The 13,493-nt window shown below is 44.0% G+C and overlaps 1 protein-coding gene across 3 annotated transcripts in view; it reads left to right on the top strand.

The window, feature by feature from the left end:
- Positions 1 to 13,493, top strand: part of LOC6588637 (protein roadkill) — a 71,438-nt gene that overhangs the window by 50,595 nt on the left and 7,350 nt on the right. Inside the window, exon 1 of one of the 3 annotated variants that reach the window (XM_026995401.1) lies at positions 8,188 to 9,677. The exons of the other annotated variants lie outside the window; for them this stretch is intronic. Within the exon in view, the coding sequence (XP_026851202.1) occupies positions 8,203 to 9,677 (1,475 nt within the window). The 5' untranslated portion in view covers positions 8,188 to 8,202. Of the gene's footprint in view, positions 1 to 8,187; positions 9,678 to 13,493 lie in introns of those variants that run through there. 3 annotated transcript variants of the gene reach the window in all.

Below are 13,493 nucleotides of genomic sequence, written 5' to 3'. Positions count from 1 at the left end.
AATACGTATCGTATTGCATATTTCCCATGCATTACTCATCTTTTTCTTATCGATAAGAATCCACTTTTATCGAAAGAAATACTTGCTCACCTTGGAAACATTTTTGGCGCGATTATGTGGAGTCATTAATTATTGTTAAATCTATTATCAATATGCCAAAATCGCCTTTGGAGCGCTTCAATGCAATTTCTTATCTTTTTTTTATTGTTTCTATTAGACGTAATTTCGCTTATACGAAAAACGACAGCCTTGAAATGATAAGGAAATGATAACCTAATGGATTGCCATTTCTTATACACTTTACTCAGACATAGAGACATTAATGAATGGAAATTGGTTATGGACTGGCAGTATTATTATTGAACACATACTAGTATTGCGGAGGAGTAGTTTTTGGGTAGAAGAATGGCTTGAGGCTTTAAAGTTTATTTTTATTTCGGTACTTTTTTCTGTTTTAATTAACTGATAATATTACATAAATTATTTAGTATTTTCCGGTATTTTCTAGTATTTATCTGGTATTTTTCAAGTATTTGGAACCCATTAAGGTGCTACGATGAATATTTCTAATGAATTGAGCACCCTTCGGTAGAACACTTAGAACAAGTCTCGTAAATATTTACCATTAAGTAAATCTTCTTTCCAATGAAAAGCCAACAGACAAACTGCCATCCAATTACAAAGAAGTCCCCCGCTTTATGGCCTTTGAAAATCACTTAACAAGACACGAATCCGAGCTACCACCCAAGACGAGGGCTTCCACCGCAGCCCACCCCACAGTTTTCCAGCCATAAAATCCAACCTGTGGCTAATTTTACAGACTAATTACAGCCTAAAGGCCTCGTAATAATAAAGATTATAATTATAATAAAAAAAGAACAAAAGGGAAATTAATTACCCGCCGCCTTAATCCACAAACAGCAACACGAATCCGGAATCCCAGGGACAGACAGACAAGTGTCAAAGGTCAGAAGAGGGGAAAACTTCGGGATGGGAAAAAAGGGAAAACCTTGGACTTGATCTGTAGGGAAAGCAATTAAAAACAGAAGAGCAATAGCAACAGCAATAAAATCCATAAAAAGACAAAAGGCCATGCCAGAAAGTAAATTGAAACGGGAGTTGGACAAACAAAACGATTCTACTTGTTGTATCTTTTGGTTCTTGGCTCTCGGCTCTGACTCTTGGTTCTTGGCTCTGGGCCCTGTCTCTGAGGCCTGGCCTGCCTGGTGCCTGTCCAAGCGAGACGTATCCGGACAGTCAACGATATGGCTATGGGTATGGGGTCTCTGGGACTGGGCCTGGGCCTGGGCCTGGGACTGGGACTGGGCCCACCAACGCTGCTTGATATTCGTGTGTGGCTCGCTGTCGTCATCAGAGACCACCGTCCGGACGGTCCTGAGGCCGAGGCTGAGGCTGAGGCCGCCGCTGCCTCACATGTTTGTTCCTCTGTTTGTCTGTGTGTGTGTGTGTGTGTGGAGTATCTGTGTGTGTTTAGGCACTGCGTCTGCGCTTAATACACCCAAATACACACTCGTCCGAGTATAAGCCATGATGTTTGCCCACAGCCATAACCCGAAACCACTTTGGTGGCATTTTTTATACACATATATTTTTTTCTGTATTTAAATTATTAAAAACAAAAAAAAAACCACCCAGAAAATTGTATTTAATCGGGAAAGAGAGAGGGAAAGGGAAAAAGGAATGTAAGGAGTTCCCATCCGAAGCAAAGGCTCTCCAGGAGTTTTGAAGTGTCCACAGATATGGTTTGCCTCCAGGGGTACAGTGAAGACTAAAGACTGCCTGCGATCTACAATACATTATGTAAATATATCTAGAGATACTCTATAGAAGTCTTTTGTTAAGGATTAACGATAAGCTGTCATCGCACGTCATGCGGCAGCTCCCCTCGGTCCTACTCCCTAAATGAAAGAAACCTTTTCTTCAATTAATTAATTTCCCATTCAGCGAGTGTCTACTGTGCGCCTTTAAAGGCCACACATAAAGCCCAAGAGATACGCACACGCACTTCAAATTAGCCTAGGACTCAGATACAGACACAAGAACCACACATGCAGATACAGATACAAAGACAGGCAGGGAAGCCACACATGCAGATACCCCGATACACTCAATCCTCATATCCACAATCCACACCTGACAGCAGAAGATCTTTGTGTGTGTTCGGTGCTCGCTCTCGCTCTCCCTCTCTCTGCCTCTCTTCTTCAAAGAGCTATCCATCTATCCATCACACATCCATCCATCAGACAAAAGAGAAGCTAAGCAGCGGAAAAGCCAAAAGATTGAATTATATGCCATTGAAAGTCGGTTGTAATTGTTAGAGAATTGTATTTGGGCTGCAGAAGAAAGAACCCAAAGAACGGGAGAACCTTCAGAGATCTTTGAAGATCTTTCAGAGTGAAGAAAGGGGTTGTATGAGAGAGAACGAGTGAACAAGAAGTACATGAGGGACCGGGACCCGACCGCACCGCATCGCACCGCAGCGGACCACACACGATGGCTGGATGGATGGCTGGATGGATGGTTCGTTGATCTACAGGTGCTAAGGTTTCCTCCGGTGGTCTTTTGCCTATTCGGATGGCACCTTTTCAGCGTTTAATGAGCGTAAACACACTCCGTGGGATGCAACTCCCCGATTCAGGAGAGCCACAGCCGAGCAGAGCCTTCATCCTCTACTGAAAACTACTACGACTTCTCCTTCTTCTGCTGGCATCTCCTTTGGCTTCTATGACTTCCCCTTCTCCTTGGCTGCCGCTCCGATTTGTGGTTTTAGCCAGCGGGATGTGGTGGTAGATCCATCAAGAAGATGTCTTTTTGCAGTCCACAAAACCCAAAGACAATTTCATAATTTACCTACCACAACGAGTCAGTCACAAAGGTAGGGGGTTTGAATGTTTTGACATTTTTGTTTGAGTCCCGCAGATAAGATCTGAACAAAATCCCATCCTGGGTGTTCTTCTCCTTTGAATGATGATCGCTTTGTGTCGCTCTTGGCCTTCTCTTGCCTGCCTTTTCAGAGTCTTTTGTGGATGGATCTTTGTGCATTGATGAAACGATTGAGAGTCTGAAAAGATAATCCCACGACTTGACAAATTGTTTGCACAGACATTTTTGGACATTCAAACAATTTGTCGAAGGATTTCAGAATCAGATTTCGACAAACAGGAAATGCATTTCACAACTTTGTGGCTTGTTGCTACCCGAACGCCGAGCTTCGCTATCTCTATCTCTTCTCAGTCATCTGTGACTCTCGGTGACTATTGTGTAATCGAAACCACAGGCCAAACACCAAATAAAAATCCAACCCAAGGCCAAGTGAAACTTTTCTTTTCCACTTACCAATAAAAGCCGGGCCAAATTGGGTTTGGTTTCTCACAAATACAAGACCGAATCGACTGGAAATTGTAAATCATTTTATGATTTATCTGTGAACTAGTTTTCGATGGGCGCGTGACAGACACGGGCAATATAGGCCCGTAAAAAGCGAGTTACAAAATATCAAATACAATCGCAAGGGACGACTGAAAACTGAAGCCCGAAGCTGAAGCTGGGAGCAAATCCAAAGCGATCTAATCGCTCAGACCTGCGTTTAACTTTAGCCGAAACCCCATGTAACTGGGAATCTATTTGGGTTATCTGTAAGAAATTTCGAAAAATATCATATTTTGAGATTATAGAGGAAAGATTGGGAAGTGCGATTTAGTTGTTATTGGGGATCGTTTTGAGAAAGAATTAACTAAGATATTCCACATGGTTCTTCTTCTCTTCGATCTTAAGGCCTTAGAAATGCTTAGTTTTTCATCCAACCTTAAAGAACTGGGGATCTTAAGGGTTTATCCGCAAGAACTTTGGCATACTTTGCGGAAAGAGTATAAATCATTAATATAAATTGAGTATAGAGATCAAAAAAACCAAGGATTCTCAAGAATTTCGGAGATAAATAGTGAAAAAATTCATAAAAAATTTACTTTTAACATGCATAACTAATGATCTCGGATTATATGGGTTCCTTTGATTTTCATGACGGAGTTCGAGTTCTCTTGTGGGTTTTTGAACTACAAAATTTCTTCTCTAAAAATTTAAAAATTTATTCTCCTTATAAAAACCTTTAGTAACTCGGGATTTACTTCGTTGATGTAGATGAAATTTTGAATACATGCCAATATCAACTTTATTTAGCATAAGGCAAACAAATATGTGGACTAGTCCCAAGGAACTCATTAAATATAGATGATGAGCAGAAATTCGGTTTATAAGAAGGTAATCCATTAAAAGAAACATAACCAAGGCAAATCAATCAAAATTGAGGGACTAGTCCTAAAGAGCTCTAACAATATCAGTGATAATTCAATGAAAATGGAATAGAAACCCCTACGAAAATCAAAGCCTCCAAACCGAACCCTTATTTAATTTTAAAGCCCACTTACCGAAATTGGCCTCCGATTAACAGTTTAAGCGACAAAAAGAAAGCATAGAAAGGAGAGTAAAAGAGGGTACAACAGGCCAAAAAGCAACACAAAGCCCAAGCCCGAGCCAAAGCCAATCCAAGAGTCAAGACGGTGCCGTCAAAAAAAGATGACGACAAAGCGCAGATTTCTATGATCGTTGTATCTTTTTTGTGTCTATGTGTGTGAAATGCGGAAAGCTGTGTGCCCCAATCATTCATTTGTTACATGAGCAACAAAAAAAAAAAAAATGAAAAAAAAAAAGATTGTGAAAATGTGAAATGTAAATTTCTCGACAAAAACCGAAAACCAAACCGAAAACCGAACCGAAAAACGCCAATTGCTGCAAAGTGATTACGAAAAGTCGAACTCTCTCTGTCCCTGTCTCTCTCTCTCGGGGGACTCTCCCTCTGCGGCTTTCTCACTCTCTCTCTCTCTCGCTGTTTGAAAGTTTCACCTGGAGGCACGAGTGCGGAAGTGATCCCACAGCAGCTTTTTCGGAGTCAACGTATCTGTATCTTACAACTCCATTTCGTATTTAACGGATGCAATGTCAGCGTCTCGTAACTGGTTAATCTCTTGGCTTCGATCTCTTAAGTTTGGTGGGGGGTGGGGGGGGTGACTTCTGCCCATTTTTGAAGGCAATCTCCAAATCAATTAACACTTTCGTTGCGTCGCTGCCCACGCAAAACGCTTACGCTTACGCAGGCAGAGCAGCGACGCCGCGGCGCAGCGGCAGCACAGCCTCCAGTTTTGATTGCTTTGATTTCAATTTTGTCATCTGAGGTGCTTACAATGTTGCACAGTGATGCAGAAGGTGGCCTAAAAGCGATGAGAATCGAGTGAGAGAACATCTCGGCTCTCGTTTCCACCCAAAGAGTTGCTTCCTCGCCTTTTCCGCCACTTTTTCGTACGCTTTTTCGACTCCAATCCACCTTTTCGGAAAACCCCAATTTCAAAGACCACTTGAACCACTGTGCCATGTGGCGGCGCCTGCCTCGATTGTGAAAATTGGGTTATTGTCAGCCAGCAGCAGCGAACCATTCAAGCGGCAGGCAGGCAGGCAGGCATTTTTATTAAAACTTTTTGTTTTATTTATGGAAATTAGTGTCAAGTAAATCATGTGCATGAACATATTGGCACACACAGAAGCAAAAACACTAGCCTGCCCCGTCTACGAGTAGTATTATATCAGCGCATATGGGAAAGCGTTAAATGAAATTTCTATTTCATTGAAAATCGATTGATGATGATGAGTGGCAGCGGCAGGGGAGAGGCAGGGGGTCAGGCGGGTCAGCAGGCGCCGGCCATGATGTTGTGAAAGTTCCAATGAAATTGAAACTCATTGAAGATTCAATGACTTAGTGGAAAAGGTGAACCAGTTGCCATAATGCTTCCGCAAATAGCACTGAAAAACTGAAGGGAAGTTGAACATCGATCGCAGCATACGCCTCCAGCGGCAGCTGCCCCAAAAGGTCACTGAACGTCCGTTTTGTCCATTCAAAAAAGATGAGCAAACTCGAAATACGAATACGATTAGATCCCCCCTTTATATGGCCGTGTGGGGGCGTTGATAACTTTGAAATTGATCGTTGGATGTTCCAACATATGATTCAATTAACGAACGGATTTGCCTTGGAACTTCAGTGACTGTGACTGCGACTGGGCCGTGAACCTTTGCCAGAAACCTTTGTTAAGAGTCTTTTAATTCTCGGTTGGCAACAGAATTCGAGGTGAAACTAGACCCACGTTTGAGTTGGCTAAAGGTCTCCCCAGGAAAGCTGCGTTTGAAGAAGTTTCAACCGAGGTGCGACCACCGCATGACGCGTGAGGAAGTAATACCCAGTAATACCCTCAGCATTTGCGGATAACTCAATTATGCCAACGATTTCGCAAGTTTTCGAGCCCACTCCGCCTACCCCCGACTGTGGGGGGCACTTTGAACCATTTGCGAGTGTGCAATGGGTTCGCATAACTCGACTTTCAACACCTTCGGGGCGTCACAACATCAAAGGGCGGGGCATTACTGTCAAATTTTCACACATTCTAGCAAAATGCCACAGAGAGCGACCAGAGGCTGCATGGTCTTGGACGTGGACCGACTGAAACCATCTAACTAATGAGCAGGCAAACAGACAGACGGTCAGTGGAATGGCCACACGTGTGGATTGGTCATGGGTGATTGTTGCAAGAGGTCGCACGGAAGCTGCAACTAATGCGAGATATCTCCAGTGCCAGTGCGTGTGTGGCCATTACCTAAAAGGACACACACGAAGCCCTTTTGGCCTTATGCTAATTCGCAGGCCATAAATGAGACGGATGGTGCCGTCGAGTGGCAAGTGGTGTGCGAGTAGTTGCAGATGCAGTGTATCTGTATGTGTATCTGTAGCTGTATCTGTAGTTGTGGTAAGTGGAAAAGTGCTGGTGCTGCGGCTAGCTATGGAGTGCCAGCACGGAGGCAGGGGGTCCCAACGCACTGCCAGCGACATGTGTTGCAAGTGCCACCGACAACGCCCCATTTGGATACACACACACACAGGCGCAAAGTAGGATGTGCCACCCCAAAAAAGTGACAAAAGAGAAGGCTAAAGGGGATTGGTCCGACCATGAGATACCCTGTAATCAGAGAGATGGCTTCGTCTATAGGGTATCGAAGGATGGCCAAAAGCTTATGTGTTCCAATGTCAATCGTTCCAACAAAGAAAATCTCTTGTGTGGGTGGCGATAACTGTAATTCAAAGATATAGGAACTGAAGGGAAGGCCGCCTGCCGCGGTCCCATTGAAGAGCCACATGAGGAAGGGGGGGTGGAGGCCAGAGGCAGAGAGAGCGATAGAGATAGAGAGCAGAGCAAGAGCGAGAGCCGTATTTTTTGAATGAGCGAGTGAAACGCAAAAATGAGTAGATAGAGCGTAAAAACGGTCGAACCGGCCGAGCGAACTCGAACATCGACACGAACCGCTGGGCTATGGAAAGGTGCGCACAGCGAGGAACAACGGCCCCAGCAACATTACAAAGCACACACGCACCTCACCTCCCCGTGTTTGATCCACAATATACCTTGCATGCGCTGAGTTTTCTGTGCCGTTTTGCCAGTTTTCTACCTTGCCGGCAACACGTTTTCTGGCAGCATGTGGCCGAGCAACATTTTGTAAGCAGCAGCAACACTCGCTGGCGGGACGGGCGTATTGAAACGGCCTTGCCTCGCGAACACGATTAAACATGTCCAATCGTTTGCCGTTATTTGAGTCGAGAAGTTGCCTGCTCTGTCGCACCAGCCAGCTTTTGAACTGCACGGTTGCTGCGCGAGCGTCAAATAAGTTAATAAGAAATAATAAAAGTACAAAAGTTTATAAATTTTAACGTAATTTTAACTTTGGATCCCTCTGCCGGCCGTAACGTCAGTTGTTCTGCTCTCCTCCGCCCTGTTTTCGGCCCGTTTTCGTGTGTCGTTCGCCTCACCAACCAACAAAAACGAAAAAGATACAAAGATACAAGATACAACCAAAAATCCAAAGCACACACTCGAAAAATTATACAAAAAAAAAGTAAGGCTTGTGGAGCAATGTGTGGCACAAGAATTTGTTGAAATGAATAAGAATTGAAAAAAAATTGAGTAATTTTTTATCGAAATTAAAAAAGCAAAATCCATAAAAGGTGTACTCTGTGTGTGTGTGTAAATATATATCCATAAAGAAAGAGATAAAAGATAGATTTGAATCTTTTGAATTGAAAGTAAAATGTTTGAGCCTTATGTGAAAATCAAGAAAAAGCGAAATGTCCATGAAATTTATCAACAAAACAACGAGAATTTAGAAAGGGAACGGGACCAACCACAGCAGGAGCCGCAGGAGTCGCAGGAGGATAGCAGTGATAATTGTTGCTGCCTGGAGGAGGTGCCCCCAATAGCACCAGGGGAGGGCGCCCCAGTGGCAACAGCAACAGGAGGAGCCAGCAGCAGCAGCAGTGGAAACTGCAGCCGATTGCAGCAATTGATTTCCACGCCGCCAGTATTATTGCGTAGATCTTCGCTGTCGCCGCCGCACCAGCAGCACCACCAGCATCCACAAGGGGGCAACTCTCCTTTGCACCACCTTCCGCCACAAGCTGTAAGCACACCACCGCCCACACCACCCACACCGCCGCACCACCAGCAACTGCAGCAACATCTAGCTGCTGCGCCTTCAGTTTTGCAACAGCATTTGGGTCACCTGAATTACGAAAGTGGAGCAACTGCAGCAGCAACAATAGCAGCACAAGCGGCAGCAACAGCAGCAGCAGCAGCAGCGGGAGCTGGCACCAGTCGAAGTGGATCGGCAACACTGGCACAGCATTTGGCAACACCCAGCAACATATTGCAGGCGGCGTACAGCAGTGGCAGCAACAACTTGCAAAATATATTGACGCGCTCACAAAGTTCCTCCACCTCCTCCTCCTCCTCCTCCGCCGCCGCCTCCTCCTCACACGTTGCAAGCACCACCTCGGCCGCCGCATCTGCATCTGCCTCATCGTCCAGTTCCTCCAACAATAACAATTGCAGCAGCGCCTGTGCGGGGAATACCCATTACAACGGTGGCAGCAACAACAGCAACAGCAGCAGTCACCACAGCAACAGCATCATAGCCAGCCGCTTGTTTGGGGCAGCATCATCCTCTTCCTCATCGGCCAGTCCCTCCTCCTCCTCCTCTTCGTCGTCGTTGTCGTCGTCGTCAGCGTCCCACCTGCCGTCATCGTCGCCTCATCATCTGCATAGCCATCATTCCGCGTTGACCAACTCCATCACGAATCGCATCAATCAGAGTATACGGCGGCATCTCAATCAGCAGCAGCATCATCCCATCAGCGCCTCCTCCTCGTCCTCCTCCTCAAGTGGCACGTCGTCTCGTTTGCCGCATTATCAGACGCAACAATCGCCAATCCACCAGCAACAGCAGCAGCAGCAGCAGCATTATAATTGCACTCATCCTGGACAGCAGCAGCAGCAGCAACATCATCATCATCATCAGAGTAGCAGCAGCGGCCATCATCATCATCAACAACAGCAACACCACCAACACCAACACCAACACCACAGCATTAACCACAACAACAACAGCAGCAACAATCAACAACAACAGCAACCGCAACAATCTCCTCTGTGCCTAGTATTATTAGTTAAATGCCCCAATTCTAAGGAATTTTGTAACGCAGCCGCCGCAAATTTCTGTGATAAAAGGTAAGGGATACACCAAAAAAAAAAAAATGGAACGTACTATTGTTCTTAAGTGTGGCATGTGGCATGTTAATGAGAACACAGCAGGCACAACGAATGCTTAAATGCCATCGAATGACATTTTGTACTATAATCTTATGTGAATCTTTTACACCTCTAAATGGTGGCAAAAGCTAATGGAATTCAGGCAGAAAAGTGGCAAAAGCTAATGGAAATCACGAACAAATGTGTCAGAATATATTCAGGAATGTTTTAGAGATGTGTAAATGATAATATTTGAACTGTTAAAGGTTCAAAAAAGAACCTCTTCGAACCGATACAAGTCTGAAAAGTGAGGAATCATGGGAAAATCGAGGAAAATTCTAAAAAAAAAAAAAGATGGAACAGATTGGAATATGAGTAAAATATATTTTTAAAAGGTTCTTAAATAGAAAACCTCCACAAAAAGTAAAGACACATAAGTTTCATTATACAAAACTTTATAAAAGTGGGGGAAAGTCTATTTATAATCCAATAGAATGACTATAGAACCAATAAAACTCCCTCAAACCATAGAAAACCATCACCTTCCATCAGATATGTATATGATCTCACTAAGCAAACAGGAAAACCCTCACATAAACCCTTGGGGGCATAGCAACAAGTCCTGAATTATGGCACATTTCACTCAGTTTACGAAGGACTTCTAGGGCAAACAATCATTAGCAGCAAATCGAATGGTAAATGCTCTTGAGATGTGCCGCCTCGCTTGTGGGGGTACGACTATGACCCACTTTGGTATTCTTTGGTATTCAGGCAGCAGGACCTGCCCTTCTATCCTGCCCTGAAATACATTCGGCATACACTCGTACTCGTAAGCCCATTGTCACATCCTTGAGTTGCTGGAAACCACCAGGCAGCAGGCAAACCACTGAACAAACAAAACTTTTCATTGGTACTATTTTGTATGTTTGTCCGTATATTATTTTTGATGACTTGTGAGTTTTTCTGTACCGAGTAGTAGACCTCGATGGATGTGGGGGTTTGGTTTTTTATATACGGCTCTGACCTTACTTTTGCGTAAGTAATTGGTTTCCTTTCCTCCATGAAACTTGATGATGATTTGCCTACTGAATCTCTATTGATTGGTGGTGGCACGTGGTGGTCACTGATCAGCCCCAGCCCTAAGCCTTAAGCCACCCTCTCTTTCGCTGTCTCTATAGATGGGTTTTCCCTTGCCCTGAAAATGTCGTAATATTGCATGGGCGTATAAACACAAAACTTAAGTAATTAAGTTTTCTCTCACTCCCCCACGCTGTACATCACCTTCCTCATCTCTATCTATCTCTCTCTCTCTCTCTCTGTCGCTCGCTCTGCCACCCCTAAGCATGCTTTTCTTTGAGCTTTCACGCACACACACACACGGGGAAAAGCTGACCCCAAAAGGCGTTCGCCTAACCTCAAAAAAAAGTATAACAATTTGGTAAACAACAAAGAAAATGTTTGTGTTTTATGCTGATGCGTTTTGTTTACCGTTTCATCCATTGAGTGGGACTCAATTTTCGGCTAATTAATGGGCGTGGAGACCAGCTGTTTTTTCAGTCATTAAAGAAATGAACAAGAAAGGGAAAAAGCGAGAGAGCGGGAGGAGAGTAAAGGCAAGAGAGAAAGGGCTAGAGAGAGAGAGTGAAACAGAGAACAAGATTGTGAGGTGCTGGAGAATTGAGACCATGGCTATGGCTGCTGCTGGTGGAAACACAGAGGGAGACGAGACGAGACGAGACCTCTTTCTTAATGCTTTTGACCATGTGCCACAAAATTGTTAATGTGCTTTTGCCCCTCCCCCCCCTTCACCCCACTTGCTGCACTTGTTGCTCATGGCCTTGCTGGAGTGAAATTCTCTGATAATCAAGAACAAAAAGCATTTCTTTGTGCCGCCTCTGAGTCATGGATGGGCGGGGGGGGGTCTTTGGGTCTTTATCAGTGCCTTGGCCCCACATTGACGTCTGCGAATGGACAGGCGCGCACGCACACAGACACACAGGATGGGTGCATTGACAGCATGCTGCAGGGTGTACACTGTACAGGGTGTCTGCTGTCATTCTGTTTCGCTCTGTGGTTTTTTGGGGGGACCAAACGGGAAGTCTGCTTCACTGAATTTTTGCTGCTGTGAAAGGGCTCGCTCTTGGCGGCTGGCAACATTTGTTGCTGGCAACATTATGCAATGACCTCTTTCAACTTCCGCTCTCCGCTCCACCTATCCATCATAGCTCCCTTTGAAAGGTGAAGGTACCTAAGATATGATACTTACTGGAGGGGAAAGAAATGAAAGTTGATATTTCCGAACACTTATTGAAGAAAACCACAGTTTAAAAACACTATTGTTCAGCTATCAGCGGTTTTTGAACAAAAATGAACAAACAATACTAAAACCCCATGTCTTAAACATTTTAAAACGCTATTATTCACATGCAATAAATGCATTTGAAACGTTTCAAGCTTTCAAAAATTAGTAAAATGTATAAAAAAAAAAACCATCCAACTTTTCATTTCACAAATACAAAGCAGTGCATAATCAAACTGGTGTGAATCACCAGAATTTCCGAAAAATCTCCAGTACATGTTGATTTTCACCAAATTATTGTTATCTCTTTCACTTATTTACTGATATCTGGTGTGTGGCTGCAATGCAACTTTCCCATTTTTGTGACTGGTGCCCGCCACGGGCTGTCGTCTCCCATTTATTTTATATAAATTATTGAAAACTTTCAAAAGTCAAAGCGAAATTAAATTCATTAACATAGTCGCTGTCCAACATTTTGTTAGTGCTGCTGCAGCATGCGGATCTGATGATAACATGTTGCATTGAGAATTTACAATGGTTTTTCTCAAGGAGTGTGATATATCTTTTCCCAATAGGATCTTATCTCCTTATTTTAACAGCCATTTCGCTGATATTTCTTATTGCCACAATCTACGATCTGCGAGAGGAGTATCTTTTTCGCTTTGGCCTCCATTCTTTTTAGAGTAATTGCTCTTTCGAATCGTGTATCTTGAACTCTGCTAGAGGTGCAGATACAAATTCAGGAGGAGTTTTCACTTTGCTTCAGCACAGCACAACATTTCACCCAATAATCGTAAAACGAAAAATCTGCCTCGCTCTCTCACTCAACCCACATTTTATTTAGAACAAATCTCTTGGAAATCGGGCGAAAAGCAAACAAGAATTTCTAAGCCAATAAAAGACAGAGACGGACAGGGGCAGGGGCAGAGGGTGAGGGAGAAGACAGGCAGTCGTCTTTAAGCCAAATACAGATCACGAAGACGCATTGCGCCTAAAGAAAAAGTAGTAGAAATCCAAAGAGCAACCACGAAGCGGAGAAAAAAAAAAAAAAGAAAGCACGACAAAAACAAAATGTGAAAACGCATAAAGCCAATTTCTTGCCATCTCCCTCTCGCTCACCGCTCTCTTCAGTGCCGCTCAATTTGTTTAGAAAGTGCAGAGAAGCAGGTAAAAGCGGCAAAATGCAAACAAGAAAGCTCCGGCTGGGCGACGGGTGTCGGGCAAAAGTTTGCCCCAAAAAATGTTTGAATGGGAAAATTGGGCACACATGGAGCATGTTGCTTATTAATTTATTGATTTCATCACGATGATGAACATAGCAATTGGTCATAATGATGTTTGCCAGCGCCGCTCAAACTTGTTATACAACAACAACCACAACAAAGAAAACACTAAGAGCCACGCGCTACAACTCGAACCAAAGAGAGAATCACAAAAGAGAGTCGAGGTGCACACAGAGAGAGCCTCAAGCCTCGACGACGTCATCAAACAAGTTT

This window comes from Drosophila persimilis, unplaced genomic scaffold (assembly GCF_003286085.1).
Source record: "Drosophila persimilis strain 14011-0111.01,24,50 unplaced genomic scaffold, DperRS2 tig00000000-arrow-pilon, whole genome shotgun sequence".
NCBI lineage: Eukaryota > Metazoa > Arthropoda > Insecta > Diptera > Drosophilidae > Drosophila > Drosophila persimilis.
The sequence above is the reverse complement of the archived record's forward strand: the minus strand, read 5'-3'. Positions and strand labels throughout refer to the sequence as shown.